We start from the raw sequence: 14,657 nt of genomic DNA, 5'->3' as shown, positions 1-14,657 counted from the left end.
CTGCGAAGTACAGGTAAAGTAAAATATATGAAACTTGTTAAACTTAATTATATCAATTAAAAAATATTTTTCGCCCTCTAAACATTCATCATCCATCAGAAGCATAATGGACAAACATTATTGCATACAAATATAAAATGTATGTTCTGGTCATGTTTTAGTAAGTAAATAAAAATATTTTATTACATCTTCTCTTTCTACATGTAAACTGAAGTCCTTTGGATGTCCAGGCTAGTCTGAGGAACTACTGTAGAATGTCTGATACGTTGTTGGAATTCCCGGGCTCAATATTTTGCCAGTATCGGTATCGATAATGGGCAAAAATCTTTGAGATTCTCGATTCTCAGGATGGATGAACTACATACATACATAATGAAGTTTGTACGGAGTCCTCAGTGCGCGAGTCCTATTCGCAATTGACTATTTGTTTTTCGGACAAAGCTGTGCAATTTTTTGTTTCCACGGTAGTATAAACGGCAGCCAATGAAAATGAGACAGGTGTAAAACCGTAAGAAAAAGTAGTATCCATAACTGTTAAGTTTATCCCACTGTGAGACAAGAAGGTCTGTGGCTTCACAGAAAAATGTTTGCGATTGCTTACGGAACCATGCTTGTACCCAGGTGTGCACCAATTCGTCCAAAGCAAATCGACAGCCACGAATGTGTGTATTCAGGGCTCCAGGGTTGTTTTGGCTACGCTACAGAAGTATTTGCTGGGAGTCTCTTACCCACCCTCCAGAGTCCCGATCTCTCCCCATGCGATTACCATATTTTTGGAACCCTGAAGAAGGACATTCCTGTCCGTCGATTTTTTTTTTTTCAGACGAAAAGGTGAACAGGGTATAATCATGGTTTCGTAGGCAACCTCCAGGATTTTTCCATGAAGCCATAGATCGACTTTTTTCACGAGGGTATAAATCTACTAACAGTTATGACGATCACTTTTGAAATAATAAACAGTATACTTACTTTTTTCCATCAGTTTCGTTACCATTTGACTGCTCCTTGTTGTTCTCTGCAAGCGCGAGATAAGCCGTTGCAAATGTGAAATGCTGGTTCATTAACAACCAGTGTAACCACCAGCACGTTGAATGCAGACATGCAAACGTGCCTGCATTGTGTTGTATATGTGCCGGATGTCAGTTTGTGGAATGGTTCCACGCCTGTTGCACATGGCCGGTCAGTACAGGGACTCTTAATTTTGGTTGTGGATGAGGCTGGAATTGTCCTCCAATGATGTTCGATACGTTCTCACTTGGAGACAGATCTGGTGATCGAGCAGGACAAGGCAACACGTCGACACTCTGTAGAGCATGTTGGGCTGAAACAGAGACACGTGGGAGTGCGTTATCCTGTTGGAATACCCCTTGGAACGCTGTTAACGAATGGCAGCACAACAGGTCGAATCACAAGAATTTGCAGTCAGGGTGCGTGGGATAGCCACGAGAGTGGTCCTGCTGTCATACGGAATCGCAGCCCACACCATAATTCCAGGTCTAGGTTCACCGTGTCTAGACAGGATGAGTGCACATCCTCAACTGCCCCGATTCTAATCAACACACGGCCATCTCTGTCACTGAGGCAGAATCAGCTTTTATCAGGGAAAGCTAAAGACCTCCACTCTGCCCTCCAATGAGTTCCCATTTGACACAAGTCGCAGATGGTGGTGGTTTGGGGTCAGTGGAATGCACGCTACAGCGCGGCCGGATCGGAGCTGTCCTTGAAGTAACCGATCTGCAACAGCTCGTTATGTCACTGCGATCTCAACTGTAGCTCAAATTGTGCTGCAGATGCAGTAAGATGCATCAGAGCCAGTTGCCGAACGCGGTGGTCTTGCCTCTCGGTAGTGGTCGTCCGGAGCCCGGTCTTCTTGCCACTGTACATTCTCGTGACCATCACTGCCGGCAGTCATGTACAGTGGCTACATGTCTGTCAAGTGTTTGTGCAATACCGCACAAAGAACATCCAGCTTCTCGTTGCCCTAATACAAGACCTCCTCCAAACTCCGTGAGGTGTTTATAACGGTTTCTTTGTCGTCTTTTAAGGCATTCTTGACTAACATCAACTCGTCATGTCCAATCTCAGAGCTAACGTAACGCTCACGACCGTTACAGCGTGTATTTAAAGCAAACCTGATCTACATGCTCGAAGTGGCGCTACCTGCGCCACTCACATGCGAGTAGCGCCGATTTTGAACAGACATCATCTTTCAGATGTAGAAACCCACCTACCAGCCGTCCCTCATGTTCACAATTCGTTCTTGGTGAAGATGGTATCTGTACAGATGTCACTGGTGATCTTGCAGCTCTAGAAGTATGAAATTATAATAAAATCTAGACCATTAGCTGCTTACAGGCGGTGATAAACATCAACGGGGACAGTTGAAAAATGTGTGCCCCTACCGGGACTCGAGCCCGGGATCTCCTGCTTACATGTTAGACGCTCTTTTTTCGGTATTGTTCGTTGCGTATGGTGTGGGCGGACGTCACAAGACATCCGATCAAGTTGATCGTTGATCCCTTTACTCAGTTTTTTATTACAGAGGGCGAGCAGCCTTATGACCGAACACGCCGAACTACCGTGCCGGCATCTGCTTACAGGCGTCGATAAATATCAACGGAGAGAGTTGGAAAATGTGTGCCCCGACCGGGACCTGACCCCGGGATCTGCTTACAGGGGAGACTCTCTATCCGACTGAACCATCGAGGACACATAAGATAGGGCTACTGCACGGACTTATCTCTGGCACGCTCTCCGTGAGACCCACCTTTCCAACTTACAGTACACACACTACATTTGTAGTGCCCCCGCCCACTATACTCATTACTCGCGGCAGTCAATCTACCGATTCCCATAAGAGTTTCAGCGATGTTTGTGCATCTGCACTGAAAACGATCATTGGCCGGTAAGCCTTATCTATGTGAGTCCCAGTTGGGGCACACATTTTTCAACTGTCCCCGTTGATATTTATCGTCGCCTGTAAGACGCGAAAGGTCTACATTTCATTGTAACGTCATTCGTTCTTGGTTTGCGATTTTTCGTTAAGTTGTGGCGGTCAACGAAACGAATTTCAGAATTGTGCATGTAGGTTTTAACACTTATAGCTGTCGAATTACGACAACGATTTTTGTATCATATTGAATACTTTATTCCGTGGCGTAGGGAAAAAGCTTCGAAGAGAAATTCTACGACTTAACACAGTGGTCGTCAAATGCTGCCCGAATGAAGTGTTAGTGCGGCCCGGGGTTCCTTGCTGTATTTTATCTCGCAACTTACTTCCGAATCTGAAAACGTCAATTAACTTTAAGATCTTTTTGAGAGTGTAGTTTTCCTGCTCAGCAACAAACAAAAATACTTACAGAGACAACAGTTGGTGAATTCTACCGTGAGCTAAGTAAAGTTGCCGCTTGCCTCGAGGGCAAATGGGTAAGCTGTGCGGCCACTGCGGGATTATAATTTGTGAGGGAGAGGGGGATGTTTTATTGTTTGTCTTCCATTACTGACAACTCACGTGCGTGCGTGACTCGTACCCATCAACTATTATGGTATAAATTTTCACGCGAACGTAACATGGATTCATGAATGCGGATTACAGAGAGTGTCATCTTCAAATGTGGTACAGATGTGAAGCAAGGAAGATGAAATAAAATTAGGGCTGCTGTAATACAAGGCAATGACCAGAAGAAAAATGACATTCAAAACATTTAGTAAACGTTTGTAATCGTGTCTCATTTTAAATAATGAATTAAAATGTAAGTGCAGTTACTTTTATTTATCACTTACTCGTCCGTTCGCCGCGTGGGGTAGCCATGCGGGCTGAGGCGCCCTGCCACGGTCCGTGCGGTCCCCCGTCGGAGGTTCGAGTCCTCCCTCGGGCATGCGTGTGTGTGTTGTCCGTAGCGTAAGTTAGTTTAAATTAGATTAAGTGGTGTATAGACTTACGGACTGATAACCTCAGCAGTTTGGTCCCATAAGACGTTGCCAAAAATTTATTTTTTAATCGTCCGCTCACACACACAACACGACACAACGCTTGGTTAGGTAGCTGTACTGTGACAAGTTTAGTGTCCCTGATTCTCGCAGCAGTCTGGTGCAGAGAACAGTCGACCCGGAGTGTTACGAATGGTGCCGACTGTGCAGCGGTTCAGATTTTCACAATGTGTACGAGAATAAAAAAAAAGTTACGAATGTCGCAAAACTGTTAAAGTAGCAGCGCGACTGTCGTTTAAAACATCTTTAAAAAATTTAATGGGCCGAAAGTGTGAAGAATAAAATACACTGACGAAAAGAACAACAACTGATTAGCAAGACGAAACTAACATTTTAGCAGTGGTAACGCACAATCCGTATGTCATTATGAACCACCTTGAATGTACTAGCGGAATCAAAGTAGTATCCTACTAATAATACATTCCTTTCCACATTTCACCCCGCCAATAGTTTCATCGATGCTGACTTTCGAAACAAATTACAGTTCTCCGAATGGTGTCCATGAAACCTTGCGATAGTATGCAAGATTTTTTTTAGTGGTTTACAATCCAAGGGTATATCAACCTTCGCAAAGTGCAGCACTGGTCAGATGAGAATCTACAAAGACTGAGAGAAGAGTTAAAACCTTGACCTTGGTCTTTCAATTAGTGGTGCGAGCTTTTCAAGAATCGCATCATTCCTCCCAGTTGTATCGATGAAACCCCAAAGAGCCAGAAGTATCTACAGTTCCTAACGTCTATGCTGCCGTCGTTATTGGAACACATCTGCCGGGACACCGAGAGAGTGCAACTTGATGGATATCTCGCTCATTCCCCAGACAATTACAGACTTTTTCACAAAACGTTTTGAAATCGATGAGTCGGTCGTTCACTAAACCCAAAATGACTTTCATGCTCAATAGACTTTAAGCATCTGGGCTTTCATCTGTGGAAAAAAAACTAACAAAATATATCGGTAAGGAAAAGCCGTCCACTCACGAAGAGATGAAATGGTATAAAACATGTATTGTGCCCTAAGTCCAGACGAAGTTCATCGCGCAATATTGTCTGGCCGGAATAGTTTTGCAGCCTCTTTCAGTGCTCAAGGATTATTTTTGGGCTCTTGATTTGAGAGCTGCAATAATAAACATAATAACCGTGCCTGAATTAAGTGCTTACATTTGGTGTAGCAGGGGAGAGCTTTGTAGGACCTATTCTTCTGATGGTGGGACAATAGTTTGCGCCACTGTTATCTTCTTACTGCTTGATCTAATTCACAATATTATGTCGCTAGAGTACTCTTATAGGGTTCTTTCTGCAGAAAAATTATAGTGTTCCCTTGAAGAAAGTAGGTGTCATTACTCGGCAATTGTAAACGTTAAAAAAATACTTCCGCACGTCAGTCGGTTCTAAACTTTGTGTTTTATAAGTGCATAAATACTTGAAACATAATTGAATCTTTTTTTAGGCAGTGGTTATAAACTATAGAAGTGATTTTATTGTTACAGTGTATACAAGGTGGTCCATTGATCGTGACCGGCCCAAACATCTCACGAAATAAGCATCAAACGAAAAAACTACAAAGAACGAAACTTGTCTAGATTGAAAGGGGAAACCAGATGGCGCTATGGTTGGCCCGCTAGATGGCGCTGCCATAGGTCAAACGGAAGTCAATTGCGTTTTTTAAAATAGGAACCCTCATTTTTATTACATATTCGTGTAGTACGTAAAGAAATATGAATGTTTTAGTTGGACCACTTTTTTCGCTTTGTGACAGATGACGCTGTAATAGTCTCAAACATATGACACAATTTTGGAGGAGGAGGTTCGTGTTTAACGTCCCGTCGACAACGAGGTCATTAGAGACGGAGCGCAAGCTCGGATGAGGGAAGGATGGGGAAGGAATTCGGCCTTGCCCTTCCAAAGGAATCATCCCGGCATTTGCCTGAAACTATTTAGGGAAATCATGGAAAACCTAAATCAGTATGGCTGGAGACGGGATTGAACCGTCGTCCTCCCGAATGCGAGTCCAGTGTGCTAACCACTGCGCCACCTCGCTCGTTACTCACAATTTTAGACGAACAATTGGTAACAGGTACGTTTTTTAAAATTAAAATACAGAACGTAGGTACGTTTGAACATTTTATTTCGGTTGTTCCACTGTGATACATGTACCTTTGTGAACTTATCATTTCTGAGAATGCATGCTGTTACAGCGTGATTACCTGTAAATACCACATTGATGGAATAAATGCTCAAAATGATGTCCGTCAACCTCAATGCATTTGCCAATACGTGCAACGACATTCCTCTCAACAGCGAGTAGTTCGCCTTCCGTAATGTTCGCACATTTATTGACAATGCGCTGACGCATGTTGTCAGGCGTTGTCTGTGGATCACGATACCAAGTGTCCTTCAACTTTCCCCACAGAAAGAAATCCGGGGACGAGAAATCCGGTGAACGTGCGGGCCATGGTATGGCGCTTCGACGACCAATGCGCCTGTCATGAAATGTGCTATTCAATACCGCTTCCATCGCACACGAGCTGTGTGTCGGACATCCATCATGTTGGATGTACATCGCCATTCTGTCATGCAGTGAAACATCTTGTAGTAACGTCGGTAGAACATTACATATGAAATCAGCATACATTGCACCATTTCGATTGCCATCGACAAAATGGGCGCCAATTTCCTTCCTCCCATAATGCCGCACCATACATTAGTCCGCCAAGGTCGCTGATGTTCCAATTGTCGCAGCCATCGTGGATTTTCCATTGCCCAATAGTGCATATTATGCCGGTTTCCTTTACCACTGTTGGTGAATGAAGCTTCGTCGCTAAATAGAACGCGTGCAAAAAATGTGTCATCGTCTCGTAATTTCTTTTGTGCCCAGTGACAGAACTGTACACGACGTTCAAAGTCGTCGCCATGCAATTCCTGGTGCATAGAAATATGGTACGGGTGCAATCGATGTTGATGTAGCATTCTCAACACTGACGTTTTTGAGATTCCTGATTCTCGCGCAATTTGTCTGCTACTGATGTGCGGATTAGCCGCGACAGCAGCTAAAACACCTACATGGGCATCATTATTTGTTGCAGGTCGTGGCTGACGTTTCACATGTGGCTGAACACTTCCTGTTTCCTTAAATGACGTAACTATCCGGCGAACGGTCCGGACAATTGGATGATGTCGTCCAGGATACAGAGCAGGATACATAGTACACGCCCGTTGGGCATTTTGATCACAATAGCCATACATCAACACGATATCGACGTTTTCCGCAATTGGTAAACGGTCCATTTTAACACGGGTAATGTATCACGAAGCAAATACCGTCCACATTTGCGGAATGTCACGTGATACCACGTACTTATACGTTTGTGACTATTACAGCGCCATTTATCACAAAGCGAAAAAAGTGGTCCAAATAAAACATTCATATTTCTTTACGTACTACACGAATATGTAATAAAAAATGCGGTTTCCTATATTTTAAACGCAGTTGATATCTGTTTGATCTGTGGCAGCGCCATCTAGCTGGCCAACCATAGCGCCATCTGGTTTCCCCCTTCAAGCTAGACGAGTTTCGTTCTTTGTAGTTTTTTTCATTTGATTCTTATTTCGTGAGATATTTGGCCCGATCACTATCAATGGACCACCCTATATATAGCAAGAGCGTTTAATGGTCATAAAAGCATGGGCCGAAACGCTTAAAGTAAAAGAGCGGTTGTAAGCAAAAGCGATCAAGATTGAAGACTGTATTTATTTCTCTTCCGGACGAGCCACAGAGTTCATTGTTGATTCCAGTCTTTCCTTATTACATGGCTGTGTCTCGTAACATTCATCAGCTTGTCAGTCTAAACAAAGACTGCTCAATGAGTATTCCATGTAACCTTCAGTGACTACAGAAAGTCATTGTCTCATTACAGACAAAACGTTGTCTAAGGTGTAATTGTGAGTGTACAGTAAATGACGTGGATTCATATTAGTCTCTTTCAATATTAAGTTCCTGGACGTTCATAACAGGTAACTCCAAAACACGAACAATAATAGTGTTTCTAATAGCGAATGAGTAAGGCGACTGTGTGGTGGGTCTCTGAAAACAGCAAGTCACTGATAAAAAAAAAAAGGTTATTCCAAGTACTTTGCTGCTGCTGTCAATAAATACTCTAGAACGGAATTTTGCATCATACTACCTGGAGGCCACTATGTCGGCTGAGTAATGTGTTGAATTCTCACCCTGGCACAAAGATGACTATGCCAGCGATATAAAGTCGTTGAATTTATGTTGGTAATTATCGTTGATAAGGATTTTTAAATTACTCTTTTAGTTTTGTTCCATTGAAATACATTAGCTGGAATTCCATGCTATTGTAAGCACCGTCCTTAACACTGTTTAGCACAACTGAAATTAACGAAGGTTTATAAGGAACTATACACTCGGTAACAACATTCCACATGCTTAACAAGTTCTCGACTTTACTCTGTTACCTACATAAACAGATACACAAAAACGCAACAGGTCTTCATATTTTTGTCTGTAACCCACTGCCTCAGAGGCTGTTACTACTAAGCGGCTAAAACGGTGCACTGACTATCCAACTTGTTTCAGGGACAATATAAATTTGATTTCCAGCATTTCGTGTAATTACTGACAGAATTTAAAAATTTAAAATAGTATAATAATATACTCATTAAGAGCAACAATGTGGCGTTAAAAGTTTAGAACAATAAGTCAAATATTAATTTATCACTTCTTTGCAACAATTCTATTCGCAACACATTTTGCAGGCAGTATCCACGTATACCGCTGAATATATCTGCAAAATTACATCATTGTAGGATACATATTTCAGGAGGTACGTAATAAAATTGAGATAGATGAAAAACTAGCTTTTCTTAAAATGGAGTAGCGTAAATTACCCAGACTGTGATCATCCAGTGTTCGATAATGAGAGCACATATCGACTTCCAATAAACTTTAAAACATGCTGCTTTATACATGGGAGTTGAATGCCTTAAAGAATCGAGGACGGGGAATAATGGTTATACTAGTAATAGTCTGTAACCGCGATCCTCTGACCACTTGGTCACAAGTCAAATTCCGAAACTGATATTTTGCAAAGGGAGACGACCAAGGCTTGAATACAGTAAGCAGCTTCAAATGGACGTAGGTTTTAGTAGTTACTCGAAAATGACGAGGTTTGCAGAGGCTAGACCAGCATGGAGAGCTGCATCAAACCAATCTTTGCACTATAGACTACGACAACAAGTAACCAGCTGAGAGAAGAATAGTTTCTTCAAGAAGAACATAGTCTCTTCCCCTCCCTCAGGTTGCTATATTTTCTCTGTAATGGTGTTGACGTTGACGAGATGTCGAAGATTAGTATGCATTCGTTTGAAAAAAGAAAAAGAGGCCAGGTGCGAGGAGGACCCTCGCTCTGAGGGTTCCACAAAAATTCAGTTATGTATATAGACACTTTTTTGTCCTGGGAATCTACAATCTCAACGATTTTTTCCCGTTAGCGACATTGATACTGAGGAGGTATAGGTCCCATGAATTCTAAAACATTCGAGAACGTTTTAATTTTTAATTGTTTTAAATCGGATAACAAATGACAAAAGAAAAATTATTTCGTGTGATATAACTACAAATTAACACTTTTCACGATTTTTTTTCTTTGCTTGTACTGTGAATCCTTGCTTCTTGCCAAATTTCATGATTTTAGGCCAACGGGAAGTACTCTATAGGCTCTGATGAGTGAGTCTACAAGTATCAAACTATGTGACATAAACAACCGTATCTTTTTATTATATAGATTTTTCCGGTGTTATACACATTGATGTCCTTCACGGCTACGCAGCCGCATTTCATCGCCTAGCCGGGGGACCCAGTTGTATAGTTTACCCATGGCTCAAAAACCTGGAATTTCCCTAACTCCACTCGTCTGCAGTTTCGACAAATATCTTGCTGCTGTTCTTAGCCCTCATGTGGGGAAATGTGAACGTCATATATCCATCTCGACTGATTTTATTCAACGCTTGAAGTCTCTATGCCTTGGAACATCAGACCTAGTTAGCTACGATGTCGTTCCACTCTTTTTCTCATGTACCTTTGAAGGAGTCCTGGTTGCTAATTGGTCAGCTTTTGGATGATAAAACTACTTAGTTTTGTCGCCATGCGTTGATATCAACATTTTTTTATGATATATTTTTTGAACAAACGGACGGTGTGTCAACGGTAGTCCTCTTTCCCCTATTGTCACCAATCTTTTCATCGAAGATCTTGAAGGCACCGCACTCAGGACTTTTCTCCGAAGCCCACAGGTTTGTGGATGATGTTTTTATCGTTTGGTCAGATGAAATGTAAGCTCTTCATCGGTTTTTAGCTCATTTTAACTGCATCAAATTTTCGATGGAAATTGAAAAAGATGGAAAATTACTTTTCTGGATATTTTCGTACGCAAAAAAGGAAGTGGGACTGTGTCGTTTGGTCAGATGAAATGGAAGCTCTTCATCGGTTTTTAGCTCATTTTAACAGCATCAAATTTTCGATGGAAATTGAAAAAGATGGAAAGTTACTTTTCTGGATATTTTCGTACGCAAAAAAGGAAATGGGACTGTGGGACACAGCGTATACCATAAACCTACGCATATGTACCATTACCTACATGCTACTAATTGTCGTTCAATGCATTAACGCTTGAGAGTTTTTTATGCACACTGCTCAAGACAGGTAATGCTACTTCGGATTCTGATAATTTGAAGCAGTATTATCTTCACATTGCTTTCAGGCAAAATGGGTCATCAAATTGATTTTTAATTTGGGCCACCATATGGAGCAACAATGGACATTTGTAAACCAGTTTCCTTTTTTACTCTCTGCAGGGAGCATTTCTTCGAAAATTTCAAGAATTCTCAGAAAATACATATTAAAGGTGTTATTTTGCCTTTGGCCAAAACTAATGCTCTTCTTGAATTTGTGAAAGATGGCTAGTGAATGAGGAAGCCTGGAGTATATAAAATTCCCTGTATTTCCGGAAAGGCTTATACTACGATGTTCCTACGATTCATGACCGATTTATGGAACATCAACGTCAAACACGTTTGCTCCAGCCTGATAAATCTGCCGCCACTGAACATTGTCTCAATGAAGAGCATAATATGTGTTTAAGGAGATGAAAAATTATTGCTCCGGTTTCCCGTTTCTAGGATTGTACTCAAGGAATCCGTCGAAATACGATTATCCTATGACATTATTAATAGCGATAAAGATTTTAGTTCAGGAAAATATGGAGTCCTTTTTTATCATATATAAAACCACAACAGTCCCGTTTTCGACCGGCAGCACCTTAATTTACGAATCATCGCTTTTCTTAGCTTCTACCTCCTGCGACGCTGCAATTCTTCGCCTTCGAGAGGGCAGCCATTTCGCTTCTCACTCTCGGCTGTATAAATGAGCCGCCGCGTTGAGGATCTGTCCTGCCGCACCTGCATTCCTACATCCCACCTGCTCTCCATCTCTCCACTCTCCATACCAACACCCAAGGTGGCTTCCACCAACTCCCCCTCCTTAATAATTGCCTCATCCCCTCCTCCCCTCCTCCACCACACCCTGTGTTTTTTCCCAAGGGCACCCTCTTCCCTTCTCTTCCTCCTCCCTTCCTCCCTCCCTCCTCCCCCTCCCATCTCCTCTGCCACTGGCATCTACACCCTCCCCTCAGCCGTTTCCCCCACCTTTTCCCCTTTTTTTCACGTCCCGAGACTCGTACATGTATAGTGAATTTTTGCGCGCCGGAGATCATCGCCTGGTGTTTGTGTGTGCCGTCGTTTCGTCTTCCACTGTTTCATCGTTTGCGCTCCATCGTTCGCGTGTGTCGTCTCTGTCATCTCTGTCATCTCTGTGCGTGTCCACGTTTCTGAACGTTTTTATTTTGGACACTGCGCCCTTGAACGGCTCCATGTGTTTTCATTTTGTATGTCTACATTTGTATATCCACCATGTATGTTTTTCGATTGTCTCCTTTTGTATCCTTAGTCATATCGGTGGCCATATCCGAAGAGCGGCATAGTATGCCGCTGCTGGCCTACCTGTATCAGGTGTGAAAATGACAAAAGGGAAAAAAAAGAGCATCTCCAATCTCACCTGAAAGTGGCCGCCAGTTGGAGCGTCGAAATATCGTCTCATAAGGACGATAAAATCCGGTTGCATACCCGCGAAGAGCATCAGCAGCATCTTATGACTGCGTTGACGTAGAAGCTAACATTTATTACAATGCCTTAGTATGTGTCATAAATTTCAACTTTACACGTCTACCCGTTCCTGAGAAAAATTGTTTTTACAGCCGGACAAGCAGACAGATGGATAACAAAGTTGTCCTATAATGGTTCCGATATTATCGATAGAGGAACAGAACCCTAAAAATGAGAAATTCGTCTCATAAACAGCATTAAACCCAAAAGCAGTTGTAACGGAGGAGCAAGAAAATTTCGATCCGTATCAGCACAAAATATTCAAATGGCTCCAACCACTATGGGACTTAACATATGAGGTCAACAGTCCCCTTGTCTTAGAACTACTTAAACCTAACTAACCTAAGGACATCACACACATCCATGCGCGAGGCAGGATTCCAACCTGCGACCGTAGCAGCAGCGTGGTTCCGGACTGAAGCGCCTAGAACCTCTCGTCCACAGCGGCCGGCTCACAAAGTATATTAAAAAGGAAATAAGCCCGTATCTCTGCTTTTGTTGGTGGTTGCTAGAGTAAGTCATCTTTATTTGGTTGAAAATGGCGTCTCGAATCACAGACAAGCTCCTATAATATAACATTCGTGTATTGACAGTTAGTGTCGCTCTCTATCTGGTTTGCATGATGTTATGAATACATTCACTGCTTACCAGGAAATACACAGTATACCTTTTCGTATTTTTCTTCTTTTTACCTTTTTATTGATATGGCTCCTTTAGATTCTTTCTTTACCGTAGTTGTCCCATATCAATTAAATAACTATAAACCGTGTTAATCTCTAACTTGGGACAGGGAATACCTGAATAATGTATTAGTCTGTCAGCCCTCTGTCGATATAGTTCTGGGAAAATAAAATGCTTTTGCCCTAATAATATGCACAAGACACAGGGGTGACTCTTCAAATTTCCTTATTGTTCTTATTCTCCTTGGTGCAGAAAATCATTTCGAGAAGGCACTTACAATATTATGCAGTGTACTATTTCTTCTTTCATAATAATATTTAGTACGCCACATTACTGTGAAAAAGAATGCATAAAAAGCAATGCGAATCTTTGGCCTTCATTATCGTAGATGGTAAAATGTATTTTATTCTTAGATATCGATGCATGGTGCTACGTTGGAGACAGGTAAGACACAGATATTTCAAATTCCTTTATTCCACGAACTAAATGTGTGTAAATAAATATATATGTACATTTGATGTAAGAAATGTGGAACACTGCTTGCAAAAGTAAATCGTTTTCCTTCCTTGGCACTTCTTAATGAAGACACGTCTTTCTCATGTTTCCCACCACTCGGCTGCCTCGTCATTAGTCCCTTGGCTGTGACTGGCAAGCATTCTGCGATCAGTTCGCCAGTCTAGTTGCAATATTGCTGTCAGGTGACTTCTTGCTTTCACTCACCTTGTTCCAAATTATTATTTCTAGGTAGATTTAAGAAATAAGAACATAAAAATTAAGTATATATCTCTTCTCCAATCCAACAAAACCCTTTCCTCCAACGACTAGTCTTCATAGCACGTTATTTTATTTCACAATGTTTTCTGTTCCAGACGCTGAGGTTATGAACGCGATCAGGTGGTCGGAACACCTCGATCCGCTGTTCGTAAACAACTACGAGATCGATCCCTCCCTGTCGTGGCAATACTTCGGCAGCGCTTCTGGCTTTCTGCGACGATATCCAGGTGTGACCATATAGGATTGAAAAATTAATTTAGAAATAATAATTGAACTTATCAATATTGTTTCTGCATATCTTAATTAAATCGGGGCAAAGCAGTTGTTTACTTTTTGTTTTCAACCACGGGGTGGCATCCAAAAGTTCCCGAAATTACAATTTTGCGCGCAATTGTTTACGAGTACACTGAAATAGCGCCAGGTGTCTCCTCATACACCCTTCCTGAATTGGTGTGGCAGGTGGCTGCGAACTGAGTGGGTTGGTAGTTGTTGAGCGTATTTGCGGTTTTCCAATGGCTGTCCTGAAAAAGCAGCATGTTAAAGTTTTGCTTAAACTTGGGAGAACGGCTGCAGAGGCGCACCAGATATGAAATATAGCTTTTGGAGTTCATATTTATTTCAGACAAGACATACGGCTTTTATAAACTTTGCAAAAACGAACGGACATCGGCCAATGTTGACTACTGTTCCGGTCGGCCGTAAATTACCATCACACAATGATGATGATAAGTTTGATTTGTAGGCCATCAAAGGCGTGGTTATCAGCGCACGGATAAATTCCCAATCTTTTCACTTTCCAGTCTCGCCATTTTCATGAACGATGATGAGTTGATGAAGACAACACAAACAGCTTGTCCCTGGGCGGGGAAAATACCCTACCAGACCGGTAATCGAACCCGGGACGCCTTGCTCCAGGGGCAGCAACGCTAGCCACTGGACTACAAGCTGCGGACAGCATCACACGACAAAACGATC

The 14,657-nt window shown here is 42.2% G+C and overlaps 1 protein-coding gene across 4 annotated transcripts in view; it reads left to right on the top strand.

The window, feature by feature from the left end:
• Positions 1 to 14,657, top strand: part of LOC126365875 (voltage-dependent calcium channel subunit alpha-2/delta-3) — an 859,858-nt gene that overhangs the window by 462,631 nt on the left and 382,570 nt on the right. For all 4 annotated transcript variants that reach the window (XM_050008568.1, XM_050008566.1, XM_050008567.1 and 1 more), the window contains exon 5: positions 13,778 to 13,909. In XM_050008568.1, coding sequence (XP_049864525.1) covers positions 13,778 to 13,909 — 132 coding nt within the window. The remainder of the gene's footprint in view (positions 1 to 13,777; positions 13,910 to 14,657) is intronic.

This window comes from Schistocerca gregaria, chromosome 4 (genome assembly GCF_023897955.1).
Source record: "Schistocerca gregaria isolate iqSchGreg1 chromosome 4, iqSchGreg1.2, whole genome shotgun sequence".
Classification (NCBI taxonomy): domain Eukaryota; kingdom Metazoa; phylum Arthropoda; class Insecta; order Orthoptera; family Acrididae; genus Schistocerca; species Schistocerca gregaria.
This window is presented reverse-complemented; position numbering and strand designations above follow the sequence as displayed.